The following is a 21,712-nucleotide window of genomic DNA, read 5'->3' on the forward strand; positions in this document are numbered from 1 at the left end:
TGAGAGAAATACAATAACTTCACCGGATTCTTAAAGGTCGAAGCTGTATTCGTAGACGAGCGCTCTTTTAAGGGGATTATTTCTTTTTGACAAAGACAAGGATGCACTCAGGCGCACAGGAGCACGTCTATAAATGTCTAACAAGGACAGGGAGCGTGTGAGGATGGACTTGTGGAGTGTCAATCGATGGTTTCAGCCTCCAGAGGAATCTGGTCTAAAGATGCGACACAAAAAGAGGATGTATGCCTACAAAGCAGCAAACATTTGAAATTTACTGATCAGCTTGCCCAGATCTTCTTAGGTGGGATCCTAGTGGAAAAGGAGTTGATGTCAGGAAAGAAGAGAAAGTAAGTGAATCACTGCATAGGGAAGAAGAGGATGGGATGATTTGGACAGAAAATAAATTACCTTCCTTATCAGCTGTCCATATGCGTGCATGTCTTTATGGATGCTAGAAACAAACTACAATTCATGGCAACCAATTGTAAAGTCTTTGTGTTCCATTTTCTCATTTACAGGGCTTTGGAAATTTTGGTCATGGCGACGTAAATTAAAAGGACAAACGGCTTTGTATACAAAAAATACAAGGTAAGACCGTCTGGCAGTGTTACTGCTGGCATAATCGCATTTAGTCTCACATTTGTTCACAACTAGACTATCAATGGCAGGTTACCTGCAGACTAATCCTTGTCACATTATGTTGTGCTTTTTGGGGGCACATTAAGAGCGTGGCAAGGCGGAACATCAGCAGATTAACAACAGATTACCCAAATGGCTTTATGAAACAAATTTTGTGCAACAAACCACACGGCATTAAACTATACACATGGACTGAACACATGCTGCCAGCATGGAAGTCAGGCAAGTCAACTACAAGACTGGGGATGTCTGATATATTAGCAGAAAAATGATATAGCTCAGTATGTCCGCAGTCTGGAATTATTTCCAAGTTTCGCCTTTGAAGTGGAAATGTGCAATTTGCAATGAAAGCGCTGTTTATGCGTCTTCCTTTAATACTGCTAATCTAAAATGTTTCATTAATGCTTGACAAGTGAGTGAATAGTTAATAGTAGGAGAACATATTATCTTAGTTGGCGAGGTCATGGTTTTAAATGACTTGTTGAAACTAAATGTTTAAAATAAATATGGCATTTTTTCTAAGAGTTATATTGCATATTGCGGTATTTGCCTTATTTTGCACAAACAGGGTTTATTTGTGAAATGCATCCAGTGGCATCACAGTAAAAGAAGCATTATGCGTTCATTCATCACCTGAGATGTGACCTGACACTAGTTTGAGGCAAGAGCTGCTGCCTATATCGGTATTGGTTGATATCAAACTCATGATGATGATCATTAATATCGCTGAAGCCTCACAGATATACTCATGTTTTTGCCTGCCGGGTCATGTTTTGGACACAATTTGAAACCGCCATACTTAATTGAAGGACAGATTCGATTTTCTGGAAGGGAGTGAGTTAGCAGTGTCCAAAATGTCACAGGACTGCCCACAGCTACCCAAACCAATATCCTCATTAACTCAAATTCTGTGGTGAAGGATTTACTACAGTAAGTGGCCAAAATTGGGCATTAACGAGCTAATGCTGTTGGGTTTGTTTTCATTTGGACTAAATTATAAACAGCATTTGCACATCAAGTCTTTAGCTTCATTTACGTAATGTGACGTGCGTATTAACCAATCTATAGCAACATTGTTATTACTATTATTATTAACATTGTTACGCCAAAGAACTACATTAGTGGTGTAGTGCCACCTCATCACACCACACCGGCTATTTTTTTTTTATTTAAAAATGGAAATATCCTCTGATTTCAACCTCTCAAATTTGAATACTTTTTTATTTTCCTTAGTCATCCATGAAAGCAGACCCGTTATCTTTGTGTTTTAGGCAAAACAAAATATTCACAGACATCAAGTTTGACTTTGGAAAAGACTGATTGACATTTTGACTCTTTTCTGATATGTTGCGGACCAAACCACTAACTGTTTGTGTTTGGTTCATATTGATTTGGTCCGTCGAGGGCCTAGCCAATTACATGATTAATTGAAACAATACATTTCAGATTAATCGATTAAAAAAATAATCATTAGTTGCAGCCCTCCTCGCATTGCACACGAATGACAATATTCTGTCATTTTTGCAGCTCATGTAGACAGGGATCGTTTTGTGTTTTCTGTAAGCCTTCTAAAAATGAAAAGAAGACAGTTCTTGCATCTCTTGTATTTGGAGGGGGAGAGATAGTTACTTTCAGGAAGGTATCGCCAACGTCTGATTGGACCCAGTAATAACACTGGCATACTTTGCAACAATACTGTGTTTGACGTATAATTGAAAATCCGTGGTGAGGACACAGTGGGAGCGTAAGGAGTGAACACAGGGAGGGCCAAATTAATCCTGTCCCATTCTTCATCCATAAATCAACATGATATCACAGCTGCTGATTGTAAGACACATAATGCACAGCTAGGGTAAAGAAAAATCTGTCTTGTATAACCCAGAGTTAACCCAATCCAATGAACTCATTTTAAAATACTTCCTGTCCCTGGCCATTTATTTTCTTACTAATATTTCGTCTCTCCACGCATCACTCTCTCATGGCAATCATGGGAGTTGTGTGCTTCCTCTTTGCACCGCTGCTCCCTCCTGTCGAGTGTCGAATCCAGTGTCACATTTTCCTCACATACTCAGATTACAACCTTAATCTGTTCACACAGTGATTCCCATTACATGCTTGGGAAAGTGTGGAGGGTTTCCTCAAGCAGAGATACATATGGATTATTCTATTTTTTATTTATCCTATTTACTTGCTGTATCATTTCTCAACAGGAAAAATGTTTTCAGTACCAGAAAATACATTTAACGGGCTTCTTCTTAAGATGATCACAACTCATTACTTTTCACTGTGGAATGAAAAATGACTGAAAACAACACGCGGATGTTTTTTTTAAATAATTGCTTTCTGTTATAATATTTAAACTGTATGTGTTCTCTGACTTCTACTGTGCTGCTGGTGCCACACATGATTATTTTCTCACGGCTTTAAACAACCTAATAGCCGTACTGTATAATTAGTCCAATTTTCAGTATAGTGTGTGTGCTGTGTTTGCTTCTCCGCATCCATGCAGAACATTCTTTCTGCAGTGTGCAACAAGCAAGGATTTGAGAAAATGTGGCTGTATCTAACTGATCTCACAATATCACAGATCTCCAGTTCTATGATGTGTACGACCCTCGCTTTCTTTATACGTGTTTCTTCGATGCATCTTTGCTTCATTCCATACTGCATCATATGTAATTTGGATGTTTTTTCTGCTGATAATGATATCGGCGCGCTACATTCACGCGTGATGTGCTGAATAAGACCAGTTTATAATTTCACTCATGGTAGACTGCATGTCCAAGTTCCATACTTTGCACTTTGTTCTTATATGGATGTTTGTGCAACATAAAAAAGTGCAGCTTTCCAAATATTATCATTGTTATATTATTTAAGTTGACTATTGGTCATGATTTCCTTAATGACTATTTTGTTGAGACAAAATGTTTAACATAAATATGGCACTTTTTCTGTAACGTACAATGCATTTTATAGTATTTGTCTACAGTTTTTGTTTTTTGTACTAAATGCATCCAGTTGCATCGCAGTAAAAGAAGCATTATATGTTCATTCATGACACAAGATGTGGCCTGACATTTCGGTTGATAACGGTATCGGTAATGAAGTGATGGACAATACCAGTATATCGGATATCGGTACGAAACCCAATATGGAGCATCTCTAATTAAACTGCAGTGCTGACTGGAGTCAAGCCCTCGACCATCTGATGTGACCAGATGGCAAGGGGTTTGGGATCATCTAAAGTGGAAAAGTGCTTCAGTCCTCTCAAAAACAGATGGTAAACAACGAGGTGCCAAAGGTTTGGTAGAAAAAAAAGCAAAAACAACAAGTTTTCAGCAGTCTTAATTCCAAAATTAAAAGTAACATAAATTAGAGTGACCAAACATCCTCTTTTCCCAGGACATGCCCTGTTTGCATGTCCAGTCCTGGCTATCCTGGGGTGTTTTTTAGAAAGTAATAAAGATGTCCTGGTTTTTCATTGGGACATTAAACGGACCGCACTCAACAACACTATGTGGATGGTTCTTTGAAATGTTGCCTAAAAGCCAAAGAAAAAGCAAAACAAAAGCATGGCGTTGATCCTATGAAGCTTGTCAAGTTAAAGTCTTGTAAAATAGACATCATGGACAAGTTCTTGTGATTTTAGAGGCACATTTTTCCCAAAAAACATTGGTTAAAGTAAGCGCGCCTGAATATAAGCTGCACCCACCAAATTTAAAGACAAAAAAAATATTGTAGATATATATCCCACACTTGTCTATCAGCCGCAGGTGTCCACGTTGTAACATATATTACACACAATATTTACACAGAGAGACACACCATAAACCTTGCAATCCTACTGACATTCAGTGTAGCATCACCCGTTAGCGCCGCCAAGTGAGACACGAGATGCTTTTTTTCCATCTGAGTTCAACAGCTGCTGCCGTGCAAGCAGTCCAAGCAGAAGCTGTAGTACTTCTACGCTTGATCAAACTTACTTAAAATTTGTCAGCTCAAAACACAATCACTGCTTTAGACTGCAAAACGTGATGTTAGCATCCACTTCACTACTTCCTGAATCTGCACTCGAGGCATCATGGGAGCTGTAGTAAATATATAGTCCGGAATTTACGGTACATTCCAAAACTCAACAAGGATTTGGCCTCAGGTTCCTGGATCGTTCTGTTTTTGGAATACTTTTAGTGCTGCTTTTTGCACGTTCTTTTGGAAATTGTGTCTATGGTTATAGATAATATTTTGTAATACAGTCATCCCTTGCAATTTCCCTTACCGATGTTGCATTGATGAATCGTAGATTTACATTACATGACATTACACCTTAACACTGCATGCAGTCAGCCATGGCATGTCCGACACGACACAGTGAAAACAAGTTCTCCCCCAATTCCGAGTGGAAGTGGGTTCTTACTTTGTCCTTCTTCCAAAATAAATAGGAGACTAGCTAGTTAGGTCGGCAACATGCTTTGCCGTCTCCTGTGTCCCTGCCGTGATCCCGTACTCTGCATATAACAGTTGCACAATGTGGTGCAAACAAAGAATAATAACGCAAAGGGGATGACAGGTGTGTTATTTCATGTCTACAGTGCTCTATAATGCTAAAAAACATATTTAGAAAATCATAAACAGGTTTTATTTTGTTTAATATTGAATCCTACTTTGGGGAAATTTGTCAAGGGTGGGTCTGGGCCGAGTGTCTTGGTTTTCAGTAATGAAAATATAGATTTAATATACTGTATATACCTTACAAAACTCCCAGCTTGAACCAGTTATTACAGTGTGAATAACGTTTAATTTGTCTGTATCACAAAAGTACGACCTCAAGGACTTTGATCTGGATTCAACCTCGTTCAATGTGCTTAGCAAGACTGTACACAGTTTCCCCTGGGTTTTTAGCTTCGCCCACACACAAAGCTAACAAAATTGCAATCACTCTTCCACAGTTACATTTCACAAATAATAGAATAAGAATGAAAAATACATTTAAATAATGCGATCGCTCCTCCACACAAGATACAGACAGCAAATGATACATTGTAAATGGGCAACCATGTAGAGACAGAAATTACATAAGCTAAATAATCTAACACTATTTACTTTATTTAATAAAATAAAGAAGTATAGGCTTGTTTTTTATGAAAGGTATCCTTAAATTCACTTGGCTGACTCTGATGCAATCAGCGTGGGTTTCAGTGACAGTGTGGATGAGAGTGTGAATGATTGGCTGCCTCTATGGGCCCTGGGATTGACTGGCGACCAGTCCAGTCTGTAGAACATGCAAAGATGGATCGATGTCCTTTTCTACCTGTCACTGTGGCCCTTTGCAGGGACAACATTGTTAATATTTCTTAAACAATATCATGTAGAGAGTGGCAGGGATTCACCACCAACTACAGTACTAACAAATGCATGATGTAATAAATAATGTCAAATGAATGTATGGTGTGTGTATGTACTGTACACTAGATGTGGACAAAGAGGTTATCATGTGGTCAAAAGGCTATTGCTCTGTGACAGCAGTAGTGACAGTTCATTGACGATTATTAGCCTCCCGTCAGAACAGGCGAGAGGCAGCAACAGAAGTGGCAAACAAAAGAAAATGGCAGCAGTTGTAATTAACTGCAGCTGCCGTGGCTTTCATACAGAAAACGTGTGGTTTCAAGCCAATCAAGCTTCTAACGGCATGCATCATTGCTGTATGTTTGCATTTTGCTTCGTCGAAAACGTCCGCGTGGAGTTGAAAACTCATGTGCAAATACAAATACAAAGATGATAAAATAGACGCTGTTGTGTCACCATGGCAATAAAAGCATCCCATTCCTTGAGCATTTTAATGCTTGACTTGAGATGCACAAATATGGTGGACAAAAATCAATATATTTATTTGATCAAATGTATCATATGTTGGCATGCAAATATGTGACTAATATTCCTTCACTAACTGCGCAAGTCACAAAAACAACTGTATTGTGTGTCAGGAATAAGTGGTATAACGTAACGCTACACTGTTGTATTTGTTTAGGGGAATTAGTGAGCAGGAGAGACCCCCTCACAGGATATGGAGGGATCGACCCAGACGGCATCATGACTACAGTCTGGAAGAACCAGGCACAGCACACAGAGTTGAGGATCCAGGATGAATTCTTTCCTACTCTTCTCTCTTTTGTTGTAAAAGTCCGATCACCTTCAGGTAAGTTTGGGTATATAATCCTCCATCATGGCAGTCAAATTCATTCATTCGTCCAGCATAGAAATATACTGAATGCATTTTGAATGGGGGAGGGGGACGCTGGCTTTTCCTCTGTGGAAATACGGCAGTGACAAGAACCTTCCAGCTCAAGCACACTGCCACCCCTTCAGGTTCAGCGGTGCTGCATTTTTATTATTTTATTGTCTGGTTAGAGAGAATAATGATGTCACACTTACATTAAAGACATTCCACAGGCTGCAGAAAGTCATGGGCGATAATAAATGTTTCTGCAACGTTACATTATTCGTGACATGCTGACAAACTGAAACTTGCAGGTGCCATAGGCCATCTCAGTGGGCACTCAGACAATAGGCGGTAGCGATGGTAAGCTCGATTCCTTTTACTGACTCGAGTTTGTATGAGTCACTCACTAAAGTGAATCAAGTACTCAATTCACTTAAAAAAAAAAAAGCTCAGACGGAGACTCCCATAGACGTATACAGTATATATGGCCCCGTGCAGGTGTACATCTGGATGCGGCAGATCTCCAGACAGGCTCAGACAGGAACAGGAAGTGGAAAGGAGAGTTTATTTGAGGCAAGGAACAAATATGTTGCTTTTCCCACGGGATTAATACATTTATACAAATGCAGCGGGAGCAACAGTTGCGCCATTAACGCCGTGTTACCTGGTTTCCTTTTGGATTTGGGCAGGGTAAGTGAACGAGTTAACAGAGACGAATACACGCGAGTCCCGGTTCGGTAAAAACTTGCGAGCTTTGAACGGCTCGGTCAATACGCGACCATCTCTAGTAGGTGTGGCTCGTGCACTAAGCTGAGAAACCACGCTGACTGCGGCCTCAACTTATGTTCACCTGCCTCCCCTGATCGCACGTCACTGCCTACTATCAACAAGTAAGGCAGGTTAGACTGAATACATACTACTAATACTAGCACATATTTGTTGGACATTAGTGTGTGTGTGTGTGTGTGACGGGCTCTTATTTCGCACCGAAAGGGCAGCACATGTGTATTTGTAACACAATTGAAATGTCCCCTGCCAAAGTGCAGTTTTACTCAACGGTTATTACACTACGGACACCAACACGGGAACCAAACACACATTTCTCTCCTTCACACACACACACACACACACACACACACACACACACACACACATCCATACAAAAAGAGTCCCAAACATGCACATGCTTCACTAAACAACAGAGCCTCAGCCCCGCTCATTAGCTGCTCAGGCGTGATAATGAAAAACAGGGCGACTGTTGTGCACAAACACACACACGTACACAACAAAAGAGCAGAAGTATACATACACACATTGTTGGCATTCACACAGAAACAATCACGAACGGATTAATGGAAAGAGAAGGGGAAGCACGGCTGAAAATAAAGCGAGCTCAGAGGCTATTCACCTTGATATTGCTAATCAGGAACACAAGTTCTGTGAGATCAAGGGTGTGTAAGGGAATGATGAAAACGCTTACATTTTGACTTGCAGCCTGAGGAGACTGCTCCCCTATTACTCGAGGGGAAAGTGATATACGGTGTAGGACCATCACACACCAGCCTGAGGTAATCACCGATATGAGTGTTAAACTGTCCAGATTCGCCAGTGGCGGCGGAGATTAAATTTATCTCACGCTAACAAGACTGACGATGGCTGAGCTCGATCTCGGTTTAAATAGAAGAGTGGATTATTCGTCTTCCTGCCACTGGACTGCAAATACACCGAGTAGCAAAACACCTCGCAAAAGTACACACAAAGAATCAACATCTTTTTTTTTTCAACATGCATTGTGATGATTAAACCCGTCACTGTAAATATCATAAAACTGCTCATCCTATTTGACATCGTGCAGGATGAATTTGTCCCTGCTCACATGAAAATCCCCTCTCGTAAACTGATGCTGATTCAATGGGAAAACTTTACAAGCTACAAAAAACAAGTAAATGTACCATAAATAAACATAATGCTCTTATGATAGCTTCCTCTCCTACTCCCTTCTATTTTTTTATATCATTACCAGTCCGGTTCGATAAATGTGTGTAGGAGGCTCCATACTGTGTTGTTGTTTTTTTTGACGTTTCTACCTTGAATTTAGCCCACTTTGTCAGCAGAAACACCTCAAAAGAAATCCATCAAAAACATGTCCAACCTCCCTATTGGACTGAGCCACAGCGGCAGCAGACTCACTATTTATTAAGTTTGCTGTTAATAAAACCTTTAATGGCTGTGAGAGCAACAACCCGGATAACTGAAGTAAAATAACTTTTTGGGGAGTTTTATTATTAATAATGTCCATTGTTAGGCAAATTACTTTTAAAAAGTTTCTTAGTTTAGTTACCTAGCTTCTTAAAAAAAAAAGTCATCAAACAGAATTACTCCTTAATACAGTAATCCCTCGTTTAGCGCTGTTACCAGCCAAGTGATGTTCTGAGAAGTAGGATTCCTTATTTATAAAAAGAATATTGCCATAGTTACAGCAGAGAAAACCTGCTTATGACCTTCTAAATAGCCATCTAGACATGACCCCCCCACCCCCATATTTACCTTTACACTTGTACTATGCAACATTGTAGTAAAATAAGACTAAATAAGGCATTCTACTTCTGAGTCGCTAAATTATCTTATTGTTGATAGTACATGAGGCTGTAATAAAAAAGTACAATAGCAGAAGTTTTGTGTTTTTGTGGCCGTGAATGCGTCAGGTGGAGCGCTTGTGTGTGTGTGTGTGTGTGCGGAGTGATGACTGCTGCAGTGCATGTGCGGAGAAAGCTAAGTTTGCTGATACTCTTTTGGCTATGTTTGCTGATATTCTTCTCGCTATGTTTGCCTACAACAAGCTGACAACATTAACTGATGTGGCTCATAGATCGGAAAACTCGACAGGTGGTATCAGCAATGTCCAATACATGAATCACGCTGGCATTGGAAACCGACACCGACACTGCATCGGATCGTCCCCATTCCTGGCCAATCTTATGGTCCGCAGCTGTCCAGAACCGCTACTGGTTAGGCCCAATCCTCACATCCGCAGAGGTTTTCTATTATGTCAGGCTTGTGCTAGCGTTTTGTGCGTCCATAGTTGACATTTTTTAAAGTAGCAGTGTGCCATGCAGACATTGTACTTGTAGAACAAACATGCAAAGTAACCCAACATTGATATCGGGCCAATATCATCAAAAAAAGGACTGTATCGGCCTGCATCTAACATCTCTCCGATACAAGCAGTCGATTCCAGACTGCGCCCCAGCACGTCTATCCAGCAGCAGCCAGAACGAGCCCACGTGATCAAAACAACAGCATGTGCTAACGTGTTAAGACTGGAGCAGGAGTGATGTCGGCCATGTGTATTTTTAGTTAAAGTCTGAAAAAGATGTTGCAGCCGAGTGCCACAATTGTTGTGCACACGTTTCCCGTGGTGGCACAGAACCAGGGAAGTTTCATGCCGCCCAAACTCATTACGCATTTGAAGCAGCACTACACGGGAAACACCCACTGGACGACAAGACATCATTAGCTCGAGAAAAGATGACCAGCGCCTGTCAGTGGTGAGTAAAGTCGTGTTTAAACGCTCAATTGAGCACCTCGAAACTCGCTATATCACACTTAGCTGCCACTAAATTGTGAATAAAACTATGGCCCGGATGCTTAAAGAAGTAAATTGGTCAGTTTTTCTCATACTTACTGTTGCTGATTGTTGGTTTCGGTTTGGGTTTTTTGCCTTCTCTAACATTCCACACTACAAAATAAGTACGTATGCTTCACGCTGATATTAGATTGATATCCGTACTGGCCGATATTCAAGGCTGCAACCGGTATCGGATCAGAAGTGGAAAAGTTGTATTGGGACACCCCATCACCATCCATCCATCCATCCACACGTTCCACCACTACATCATTTACAGTCACAGTTAGCATTTTGTTGGAGATCTTGCACACAGAGCATCTTCTATGGCAGGATTACAGCGCTACATAAAGCCTGGCATATACAGTATACTAGATCATTTTAACTGTTGTAGTAAAATGCTGTAAACTACTCATCATTAAAGGCACACATTTAAGTGGTAAAGTGTGTTTTTTAATACATTACTGTTGTTTATCATGAGTTAAGAAAAAAGTCCTGTTAAAAAATGATGACAACCCATCGTGGCCCGTCTATATCGCCAAGGGTGTCCTATTTTTTTGCATGATAGTTGTATTTAAAGTGCTCATGACAGCAAAACGCGTCACTCTTGTTATTTTCGCCATGCAAAATAACACTGAAAGGCACATTTCCCGTGTTAGATGCGCGCTCGGATGTTGACGTACACTCCTGATCAAAATTTTAAGACCAGTTGAAAAACTGCGATCATTTATATGTTGCACTGTTGGCTCTTAAGGAGGTTCTAAGTAGAGCTTCAAAATGCAAAAAGAAGAAATGGGAGTGAGACCATTTTTGGGGGGTAAGTAATTTATTGCAAACAAGCATTGAGGTGAAATAGGCTGTTCGTCAGCTGATCAAAAGTTTAAGAAAAATCCAAAATCTTGGCAAAAGATTTCTTGATGGCAAAGGCAAAAAAGCTTTCTTTTTGAAACACGGTCGATCTTTGAGCTGCATAAGCAAGGCCTCCCGCAGCGCGCCCTTGCTGCTGAGGTTGGACGCACCAAGACAGTCATTTTAAACTTCTTAAAAGATCCTGAGGGGATATGGAACAAAAAAAGTCAAGCACAAGTTCATTTCACTCGTATTTTATAGTTGTTTCCCGGTGGATGACACCAGTATGACAAAAACGTTCTATTAAGCGAGTACTTTCATTTTGGTATTGCTTTTTCCAAACATTTTTGGTGTCATGAGCACTTTAAATCTGAGGAGGAACCTAAAAACCTGCTTGTTGAGCTGAAACGGTTTGGAAAAACCTGGACTAGCACGTTTACACATTCCGATTTGAGTCCAGTGATGAACGTGTACACCACGTAAATGTGTGCTAATGCTCTCACTGGATGGATGATGCGTCCTCAGGGGAAACACTTTGTTGGCAGGATGAAAGAGATAAGAGATGACAGGAGGGATTATTTAATATTTCACACCTTGTTCACACCTACAATATCTAATCACCCAGTGTCCTGTGGGCAGCTCTCTTCTTTACACAAATGAACGCACGCATACACACACACTATGAAAACTTTCACCTAATCTCTTTCTCTCTTTTGTCCTGCTGCTACATCTTCACTTATGAATGGACATTATTCATGAGATGACTCCTTTTCTCTGCGTAAGAGAGTAACGTCGCACATCTGTAAAATTCATCAAACATTGCAGGAACATAACCTCACAGGACCTATAAGAGGTCATTTTGTACAATCATTTATTGTTTATTGTGAATTTCTCTTAGAGATGAATAAAATACCACTCTATCATCTACCTATTATTTTTATTGTACCGAAACCAGAGCCGCAGCAATTAATCGATGAATCGATGATTAATCACTTATCCAATTAATCAAGTATTTTGGTGTCAAAAATGTAAATGTCATCTGATTTCAGCCTCTCAAGTGTGAATATTTTTTAATTTTCTTCGTCATCCATGAAACCAAACCTATTATCTTTGTGTTTTAGGCAAACCAAGGTATTCTCACACATCAGCTTTGACTTTGGAAAAGAGTGATCAACATTGCCTCTTTTCTAATACACTACTAACTGTTTGTGTTTGATTTATATTGATTTGGTGTGTCTAGGGCAGGGGCACTCACACTTTTTCAGCCGGAGAACTACTGTTATAATGACCAATTCCCAAAGAAACAAATAAACATAGAGAATATACTGTATATAGTATGTTTAGTATATTCATAAATATGAGTATTTATGCATGTTGTCCATGTATATCAGGGGTGCACACACTTTTTCAGCATGCAAGTTACAAGTGAAAATGATCTACTGCTTACTATAAAACATATAACATATAAAAAATGGTCAATTTTGAAACTACCATACTAAATACTAATAATGACTACTGTTTTACATTCACAGTTTCAAAGTTTACGGCTTATCAAAATAGTTGATATTCAGTATGGCAAAAAAGATAATTACACATACTGTAATTCCTCTATAGATGTGTACATAAACTGAGTAATACGTCAATCAAAATAGCTACGTAGCGTTCATTATACACACAGTTCCTGTATTACGTCCAGTTAGCATTTGCTATCAATCATTTCAGATGTACAAGAAATGAAAATGATGACCAGCATACAGTATGTCATTCATGTTTTCATAAACTCGTACGACTTCAGCAACAAACTTTGGCTGTGCCTCATAATTTGCACACTTCCAGATGATATGGTGAGTGTGAAGTGATGAAGGCTATCCACCCTCAATCATGGCTCAATCAATCATAGCTACGTAGAGGAAAGCGAGGGTACCAGTCAGAGGCTGCGGCTAGTCTACAGCACACAAATCAGCACGTCACATGCATGCGCTCTGTGCGTTTCTTGCATTTTTTTGCTGGTTGACCGGCCGTAGGAGACCAGTTGTGAATGAGGTTTTACACCAGGGGAACTTTTGCCTCCTCGAGCCACATACTGAAAAATCAAAGGAGGCTCAAATGTGACTAGGGGCTCAAATGTGACATGACACAGTGATCATTGAATGATAAACTTAATGATGATAAGATCTAAAAAAAAAAAAAAAGTTGAAATGATCGATTATCGTCGATAATTTATAGCACAATTATCGACCAGCAAAATTTGTTATCCTAATACCTACATATTATTAACTCCTTCAGTACCAAAGACGTATTTAGAAGTTTTTATAAACCCGAGTGCCTGATCCCAAAGATGTACTATATACACGTATTTTATGTTTGTTTTGCACAAGGCAAAAAGAGGTGATGATGCAACTGCACACTGAAAGATGTCACTTTGAGAGCAATTTTAAGCCATAAAAACAGCCACAAGGTGGCAGAAGTGCATTTGATAAGAGCTCGGAATGAATCTTTTCCATGTAAAAACACAGTCGACAGCAAGGAGGAAGTGGAAGAGCATAGAGGAGTGTCGTGTGCAAAACTATTTTAACGCATACGCACGCACGCACAGTTTAGTTCCAAATGTGAAAATTGTAAATAGTTCATGTTGTTATATTTGTAAATAAATTGTTATCTTGATGTAAAAAAATAAAAATAATTTTTTTTTATGATTTCTGTTATAAGTGACAAGGCATATGTCTTGCTCATTCGTCTATTTTTGCTGTGGGGTTTTTGTGTTGTAATTTACAAATTTACCAGTTATTAATTATTATCATTCTCATAATTGTATAACTTTATTCTCAGTTTTACTCATTTCTCATAACATTACAACTTAAAAAAAAAACAAAAAAAAAACATCTTTTTCTTCTTTTCTTTTCAATCTTATGCTTCTAAAATGTTTTTTTTAGCACATTAGGGTGGAGTTGGAGTGAAGTCGGTAATGGACTGCTTGTATCGGACTGTTTATACTGGAGATTGTCGATATAGGCGGATATAATCTGATACTGTTTTTTGTGCTAATTTGGGACCCCAAACAATGTGACATCTCAATAACCATCAAAGTTTCCCAGTTCTTATTATACAAACTTATCCATGTCGGCCTATAGATGGCCTTCAAATTTTATGTCAAGAAATGCGCTCGACCATGTATGTCGATATCAGCTGAAGCGGGCACTTTTTGGTAATAAGAAGAACATGCATGGACCGGGACTTGATGAGGTGGTCGACTTAAACGGGGTCCACTGCATAACCATGACGAAGCTTAACTCAGAGAATACACGCAGGTTTAGACCTCCACTAAATTATCCAAATATAATCAAGTTCACATCCTCACTTTACATACTTTCCTCATGCAGCAGTCCCCGTTTGTCCCTGTTACAACCGTGACAAGTGAATTTCCGTGTGAATCTGGTGTGAATCTCCGCTTGTACAGCGGTGCAGCTAATTTATGGCAAAATTCTAACCTCGTGACAGCTCCTTTACTTCAGAATTACTACTGATTGTTGAAATACTGTGTTGTTCGCAAGTTAGTGAGGAAGCGGTAGCTCTTTCTTTGGCAGGAAGAGAAAGACTTTAGTGGTTTAAGTTCCCAAGACGATGGCGATGAATGACTTTTCTGGCAGGCTACTGTTATTTATGTTACACGCACAAGGCACTGTTTAACTACCATAGCCGTGTACTCTTTTGTATGCTTCTAGCCGCAATGTTTAATTAGCCATGTACTTGTACTTAGCCGTGTTTTGCACTGTTTGGCAAGCACTGTTTGGGGAAAAAAAACATGTATTTAAAATTTTTCTGTGTAACGTCTTTCTGTGCACTAAATATCCCTTTTAATGACGTGTACAGCTACGGCTTATACACCGGTGTGGCTTATATAAGAACAAGTGTGTTTTTTCCTTTAAATTTAGTGGGTGCGGCTTATACACTGGAATTTACGGTACCTAAACATGAAAAAGCACCCCTATCGTCTTCTTTACACGTTTTAACCAAGATAGTAGACATAATAACAGAAAATAAACAATTTAAGCCATAAATAACACTCGTGCTGGTGTGCGTTGCTATAAATGTGTAGGGGAGCTGAGTGGGGGGTGGACAGAAAGTGATGTCGGGGGTTCAGAGTTGAAATTTACCTTGCTGTTGGTTACGGCCATAACAGTAGCTCGTGTTAGGGATTCTTGTGCCTGTTGTGAGATACTTCAAACCAGCAATAAAAGCCTATCGTTCCGACCATCAAGACTGGTGCTTGTGCGTCTCGCTGGACATTATAGTAACATTACTGACACCTAGTGACCAGTTTAGAATATTACATATCATTACAACATCTTTAAATGTGTCTGTCTTCTGATTATGTTCATATTTTAGTTCATTTGGACATTTTTATCCTGGAAAATGCTTAATTTAGGCCATAAATACATAATATTTGCTTAAATAGACATATTCTTCGACTAATAATAGGCCGTATTCAACCACAAAACAGCATGATTTATGAATTAATCTATTTTTGAAAAGACGTGCGAGAGTGTAGTCGTGAAATTCGAAGAGTGAAGTGGCGAGGGATTACTGCACTTTGTAGCAAAGACGTACCTCTTGGCGGGGGGGGGCTACAAATATGTAAAAGCAGGATTTTCTGTGGTGGGCATAATCCCTCTTACTCCCTTTGATGAAGAATTAAGGCGTTGCTGCTTGGCAGAGTCAAAGTCATTAGGAGGCACATAAAGATCTTATTAGACGTCTTTTTACGAGAACATTGGTTGCACTTTTCTTTGAAATGTCATTCTGAATTGCATCTGCCGATATCTCAACCAGTAAGAAGTAAAGCAGCTGCATACATTTCTTTTCTTTCCATCGCAATGTGCACTTTCATTTGATCCTTTATTCTATGTCATTTTTTAAAATCCATATAGGCAGCTGCACTGAAATGGATTCACTTATGTTGGCCTATATGAAACGTTACATGACTATCAAAATATGCAGTTTATGGGGTTGAAGTTATTTTTTGAAAAGGACATGGTATTCTGCAGTTAAATATGCATAAAAACGCGCATTTCCATGCATCGTACAAACAAAATGTGCACAAACAATCCATACTAAATACAAAAGTGCAGTGTAAAGTGAAGTGTATGATGTGCAATAGAATGCATTACATCAAAATGTATGGCTAGCGGAAGTTGTGCATGTCTTTTGTTGTTTGCGTGCAATTAGTCACGACACACCGGAGTGCAGTGACAGTGTTGTGCTGTGTCGGAGACTCACCCACAATGAGCCACAGGAGCGCCTGTCTCTGCTGGGCTGCCCTGATCTGCGCAACCATCCTCCTGCAAGATCTCCTGACACAACTTAGTGGAGGGCAGGACAACTCACTGGCGCTCAGAGTGCTGGTGGACACCAATGAAGACACGGCCAGGTCCATCGAGTTGTGCCACTACAGTGAGAGCTTCCTTCTGCCTGGAGCGCAAACTCTTCGTCGTGCCCCAAGCCGATGTGAGTGAAAGTGATCCCGGTCATGCAGTCAAGAATGGTGGATGAAGTTGGTGCGGTCTTGGCTACCGCTTCCACCCCATGGAAGCTTCATGAGGTGTTGGAAAGTGTGCACTGCGCCGTGGGACGCACCTCAGACCGCTGGTACTGCTACAGAGTGTCGCCGTGTATGTGTGTGTGTGTGTGTGTGTGTCCCTTCCGTGAGGACACGGCGCTGGGTGGGCGGAGGGGACACAGGGGAGACCCAAACATAGCAATTATTGCACAGGGAGCGGGGTGAGGGGGGACTGGTGAGGGAGCTGGTGGATTCCACCCACACAGACTGTCAACTTTACAAGTATTCCTGTTTTCGCTGTTGCGTTAATATCTGTGGATGTTAAACTTCACAAAAAGACGATCTGAGTAAAGTGGAGTCCGGTATGGGTTTGTGCACAACAACGCTGAACACTTGCAGGTTAAAAACAGGTGCATGGTGTATTGAAATTGCATTGTTAGTCAGTGCCCTCTACTGGCCGTATGGAGAAGTGTAGTGGAAGGTGTGGGCGATACACCAAATCAGGGGTGACAAAACCTTTCCCAGCGAGAGCCGCTTGCGGTAAAAACAAAAGATACGGGGGCTAATTTGGTATTTTACATTTCGTAAACCAACCCATGTAGATACGCTAACGAGTTATGAATATTTAAAGAAAAAACAGCCTGCATCTCAACTTATAAGTACACAAAGTGTATTATTACGATGAATTTTTTCTCCGCTGCTCGTTTTCAAATTTTGCTGTTGTTTTTCAGTTTTACTAATATTTAAACTTTCTTCCTTTAATTTTATTTTGACTTTGTTTTTGAAATGTAACAATTTTTTTTACTTAATTTATTTTTAATGCAACTTTATTCATTTTTTTGTTTCTAATATTACGACTTTAAAATGTGTTTCATTCAAATTTGTTTAATTCAACTTTGAGCTTTAAACAAATTTGTTGTCATAGTATTTTATTTTTTTTCTCTAAATATTTTGACTTTATTCTAATATTTCCTAAAATTACTGCCCTTCTTTCCACTTTTATTGTTGTTTTTGTTTTCTTGTTTGGCTGTATTTTTAAAATGTGCCAAGGGTCGATTAAAAAGTCAGCCGCGGGCCACACTTTGGACGCCCGTGCTCAAAATGTTGGTATCGATTTCAAGGTCTACAAATGACTTTTTGTATTTTTGCCTTTTATTTGTTGTTCATGAACATAATCAGAATGAAACACTGGGAAAAGATTTCAGGCAAACAAAAAAATATACAGTGGGACCTCGGTTAGCGTAGTGGGTTTCTCGGGTTAAGGTAAACAATTTATGCAACAATTTTGCCTCGGTTCGCATGCATTCTTCGGTTAGCGTACAATATGGTGCTCGTTTTGTCGTGTTCTTAATACACTGAGTGAGTCCAACTGTGTTCTTAATCTATATTTTTTTCATCACAAAACATCCTTCCTTGGTGTCATCCTAGCTGAACAAAATGGCAACTGGAACCAGAAGTGACGTCGCTCATCTATGATGTCATCTGCGTTTGACTCTCAAAAATGTTAACGCAAAACACCTTTTTATCATTTCACAATTATAGTTTTACATGCATGAGACAATTCCAAATGCATATACTTGACAAATGAAAGGGATAAATGAACATTTAAGGTTACTTTTACTTTCACTGAAGATGTGACTGTTCCCAAAGACACAATGTGGCAGCGAAATCAAGCGCCGACACCTTCCTGTTTTAACAACCACGTCAAATGTCAGGTGTTCATTTATCCCTTTCATTCATCATTTATACGCATTCTGATTTTTTTCTGCATGTAAAACTATAATTGTACAACGATAAAAATGTCTTTTGTGTCAGCATTTTTGGCTTTTGGTAATGGATTAATTGGACTTACATTACACTAGGTACCCAACTTACAAACACCCCGACAAGCGAACATTCGCGGATACGAACACAAGCCGACTGGTCTATATTTTATTTCATTTTGCCTTGTAGTCGCTCAATCAGTATTTACACTGCTACTGTACATGCTTGACCAGTAGAGGGCACTGTGACACTGCTAATGGGACCAACTGAGGCAGCTAGCACTAATGGGACCAACAGAGGAGAAGTTAGACGCTGGGGAGATAAAGGTAATGGAAAGCTAAATTATACAACCCGGACAGAGCGTGTGATTAAAGTTTATGAAGAGTTAATAGGCCTGCTTAATTCTACACCACCCACAGAACACTACCTCTTTTAGAAGAGTCTAACGACGACGACCATTTGTCCTTTTTTTCAATAACTCCTCCTCCAACTCCTCCACAACGACGTATGCTCGGCCACTCCTCTTCAAAGGTAAACAACATTTATCAGTACGTATTATTATATCATTTTTATTCTTGTTTTTTTCATGAATTATCCTCGTTTAATATTACTACTGCATCCAAACTCATAATTACATACATACGCATATAATGTATATGTATACACGTACATGTAGTACCTATATCATTGGTAATACTACCTTTTCCCCTACTTAAGAACGAAACAACTTAAGAATGGTCGTCTGGAACCAATTGCGTTCATAAGGTTTACGTCCATTTTGGTTAGAGTTGGACCTTCTGGAACAAATTAATGACGCAAACCAAGGTACTGTATTTTATCAACAACCTTACATTATTGGTAAATAATTTATTAATTTCTTACTTTATTTTGGGCTTTTCCCATTAGGACCGGTACTTCCACGTTGGTGGATAATGAGGTGTTGTGGTATGTGTGGATAACGATGGAGAAACGTGGGTGAGTTTATTGTTGGAACTGAGCGCTGCTCTTTCAAAGTTAAAAAAGAGCGTCAGACTCTGTGCGTCTCTGTGGGGACGATGCATTACTTACAAGACGTTACTTGCACAACATCACCTTCAAGCGCTTGTTGCATGTGGATGAGTCTGCATTAATTTAGCACCGAAATGAGGCCGATAGCTTAGATAGATACTCTATATATAACTTTAGACATTTTTTATTATGCATTCCTTGGCGGAAAAAGTTTGGATACTCCTACTTTATAAGGATCCATACCTTGGGGGAAATCAGTGTCCTAAAACAGGGTCTACAAAAGTTTAAAAAAAGTGTCAAGTGCGGTGTATTATTTTTCTTACTACATACAACAGCTCTATTACGTACTGTAATAATGTTGTGTTGATGGTGACATAATAAAACCTTGATACTGTATAACCTTTGTCTTGTTGTGTTAGGCTCCAAACAACCTCCCCTTATTTAAAACCTGTCAGTCTGTCTGTGCGTTACCAAGGCAACTAGATGAAAACATACAGCAGAAGGTGTGCAAACAAAAGTGTAAGAGTGGAAGCTTGTACCAGGGCTGAGAAAAGAGGGACGTAAAGTTTGTTTCATGGTCACATGATGTCCACAGGGGAATTACAAGGGAAACGACATCTCAGTAAGTAAGTCAACAAAGTTTGTTTTACAGCAGGGGTGTCCAAACGTTTTCCACCGAGGACCACATACTGAGAAATGAAAGGATGCAAGGGCCACTTTGATAGTTTCTAAACCAACACATGTAGATATGCAAAGAGGTTACATACTGTATCTTTCAAGAAAAAAGTGCATTTCAGCTTTGGGATATCGGTGAAAAAGTGTATTATTAGCATGAAGCTCGGTCTTTGCGCTTCATTTTTGCTGTTTTTTTTATACTTTTTTCCAAACACTTCAACTTTCTTCGCAAATGATCTTCGTGAATTTTGGTCTTGTAATATTTTGTTTGTTATTATGTTTTTTCGTTTAAAAAATTACTACTTTTTCCTCGTTAGATGGCAACTTTTTTCTCTTAATATTTTGACGTCAGTCTTGTAAAATTACTGCAGATTTTTCCTTTTTTTTATTGTCTATTTTGTTTTTAATTTTCTTGTTAAATTATATTTTTCAAATGTTCCGCAGGCCATTTTCCCCCACAAATGGCTCCCGGGCCTCACTTTGGACACCACTGTTTGTTACATATGTACATTTGTTCCTAAGGTCTGGACATATAATATACAAATATAGAACAATATAACATATATATACTACGCAAAGGGTTAAATGTAATAAATAATGGGTAAAATAACAAATGAAATAATGGTAATGGTAATGGTAATGGTTTAATTCATCCTGAACATGCATACAAGTCACCATTTGCCAGTGTTACTTAGTGGAGTTTCTCACCTTATTAATGGGGTTGGGACCATGGGGTTGTGTTGTGTGTGACCAAACTTTTGGCCTGTACTGTATACATTTTTTGTTGAATTAATAATTTTAAATGTTTCTTAAAATCATTTAATAATATATGCATTTTTGCTTATGTGTCCAGATTTAGGGACAACCTGTGGCAGTAATAATGCAACACACAGTCATTCCAGTCACGCCTCCTGTGCCGTCTCTGTGGATACAACTTGATCATGAGAGATTTAAATCACTGGGAAAACACAAACACCAACATGCAGTCGTACTCAGACGTGAAGCTTGTGGTTCCTTTTTTTGTTTGACGGTCTTTTGTCATTAACTTTATTCCTTCACTTGAAGAGGAGGAGTGAGCAGAAAACGTGGCTGCTGGTCGTGGATACAATGCTGCAAGGAGAGCAAGAGGAGGAATATTTGGCGGGTTTCATTGTGAGCGTTGAGCAAAAAGTGGAGGATGAGGAGGACATGCAATTCTACAAGGCTGATGATCAAGAGGAGCAAGACTGCAATCCTCTTATCAGTGCCTGTTGTGATGGAATGACTGAGGTAAGGTGTGTATAGTGCTTAACACGCCATAAAAATATATACATTATGTCTATTACGACTAATCTGACAGGTTGATACGTTTTATGTTAGTGTGTGTGCACATGGCAGG

At 39.4% G+C, this 21,712-nt stretch overlaps 2 protein-coding genes across 10 annotated transcripts in view; one reads left to right on the forward strand and one right to left on the reverse strand.

Annotated features, from left to right (window-relative positions):
• Positions 1-17,015, reverse strand: part of LOC129188080 (receptor activity-modifying protein 1-like) — a 65,138-nt gene extending 48,123 nt beyond the window's left edge. The window contains exon 1 of the mRNA XM_054788090.1: positions 16,608-17,015. Within this exon, the coding sequence (XP_054644065.1) occupies positions 16,608-16,764 (157 nt within the window). The 5' untranslated portion in view covers positions 16,765-17,015. The remainder of the gene's footprint in view (positions 1-16,607) is intronic.
• map3k19 (mitogen-activated protein kinase kinase kinase 19) overlaps positions 10,130-21,712 on the forward strand; it is a 36,214-nt gene continuing 24,631 nt past the window's right edge. Inside the window, exons 1-3 of one of the 9 annotated variants that reach the window (XM_054788078.1) lie at positions 18,525-19,476; positions 19,558-19,626; positions 21,188-21,603. In XM_054788078.1, coding sequence (XP_054644053.1) covers positions 21,442-21,603 — 162 coding nt within the window. In that variant the 5' untranslated portion in view covers positions 18,525-19,476; positions 19,558-19,626; positions 21,188-21,441. Of the gene's footprint in view, positions 10,405-16,546; positions 16,977-18,522; positions 21,609-21,712 lie in introns of those variants that run through there. The other 8 variants (XM_054788080.1, XM_054788081.1, XM_054788076.1 and 5 more) reach the window with 8 other exon arrangements.

This window comes from Dunckerocampus dactyliophorus, chromosome 9 (assembly GCF_027744805.1).
Source record: "Dunckerocampus dactyliophorus isolate RoL2022-P2 chromosome 9, RoL_Ddac_1.1, whole genome shotgun sequence".
In the NCBI taxonomy this organism is placed as follows: domain Eukaryota; kingdom Metazoa; phylum Chordata; class Actinopteri; order Syngnathiformes; family Syngnathidae; genus Dunckerocampus; species Dunckerocampus dactyliophorus.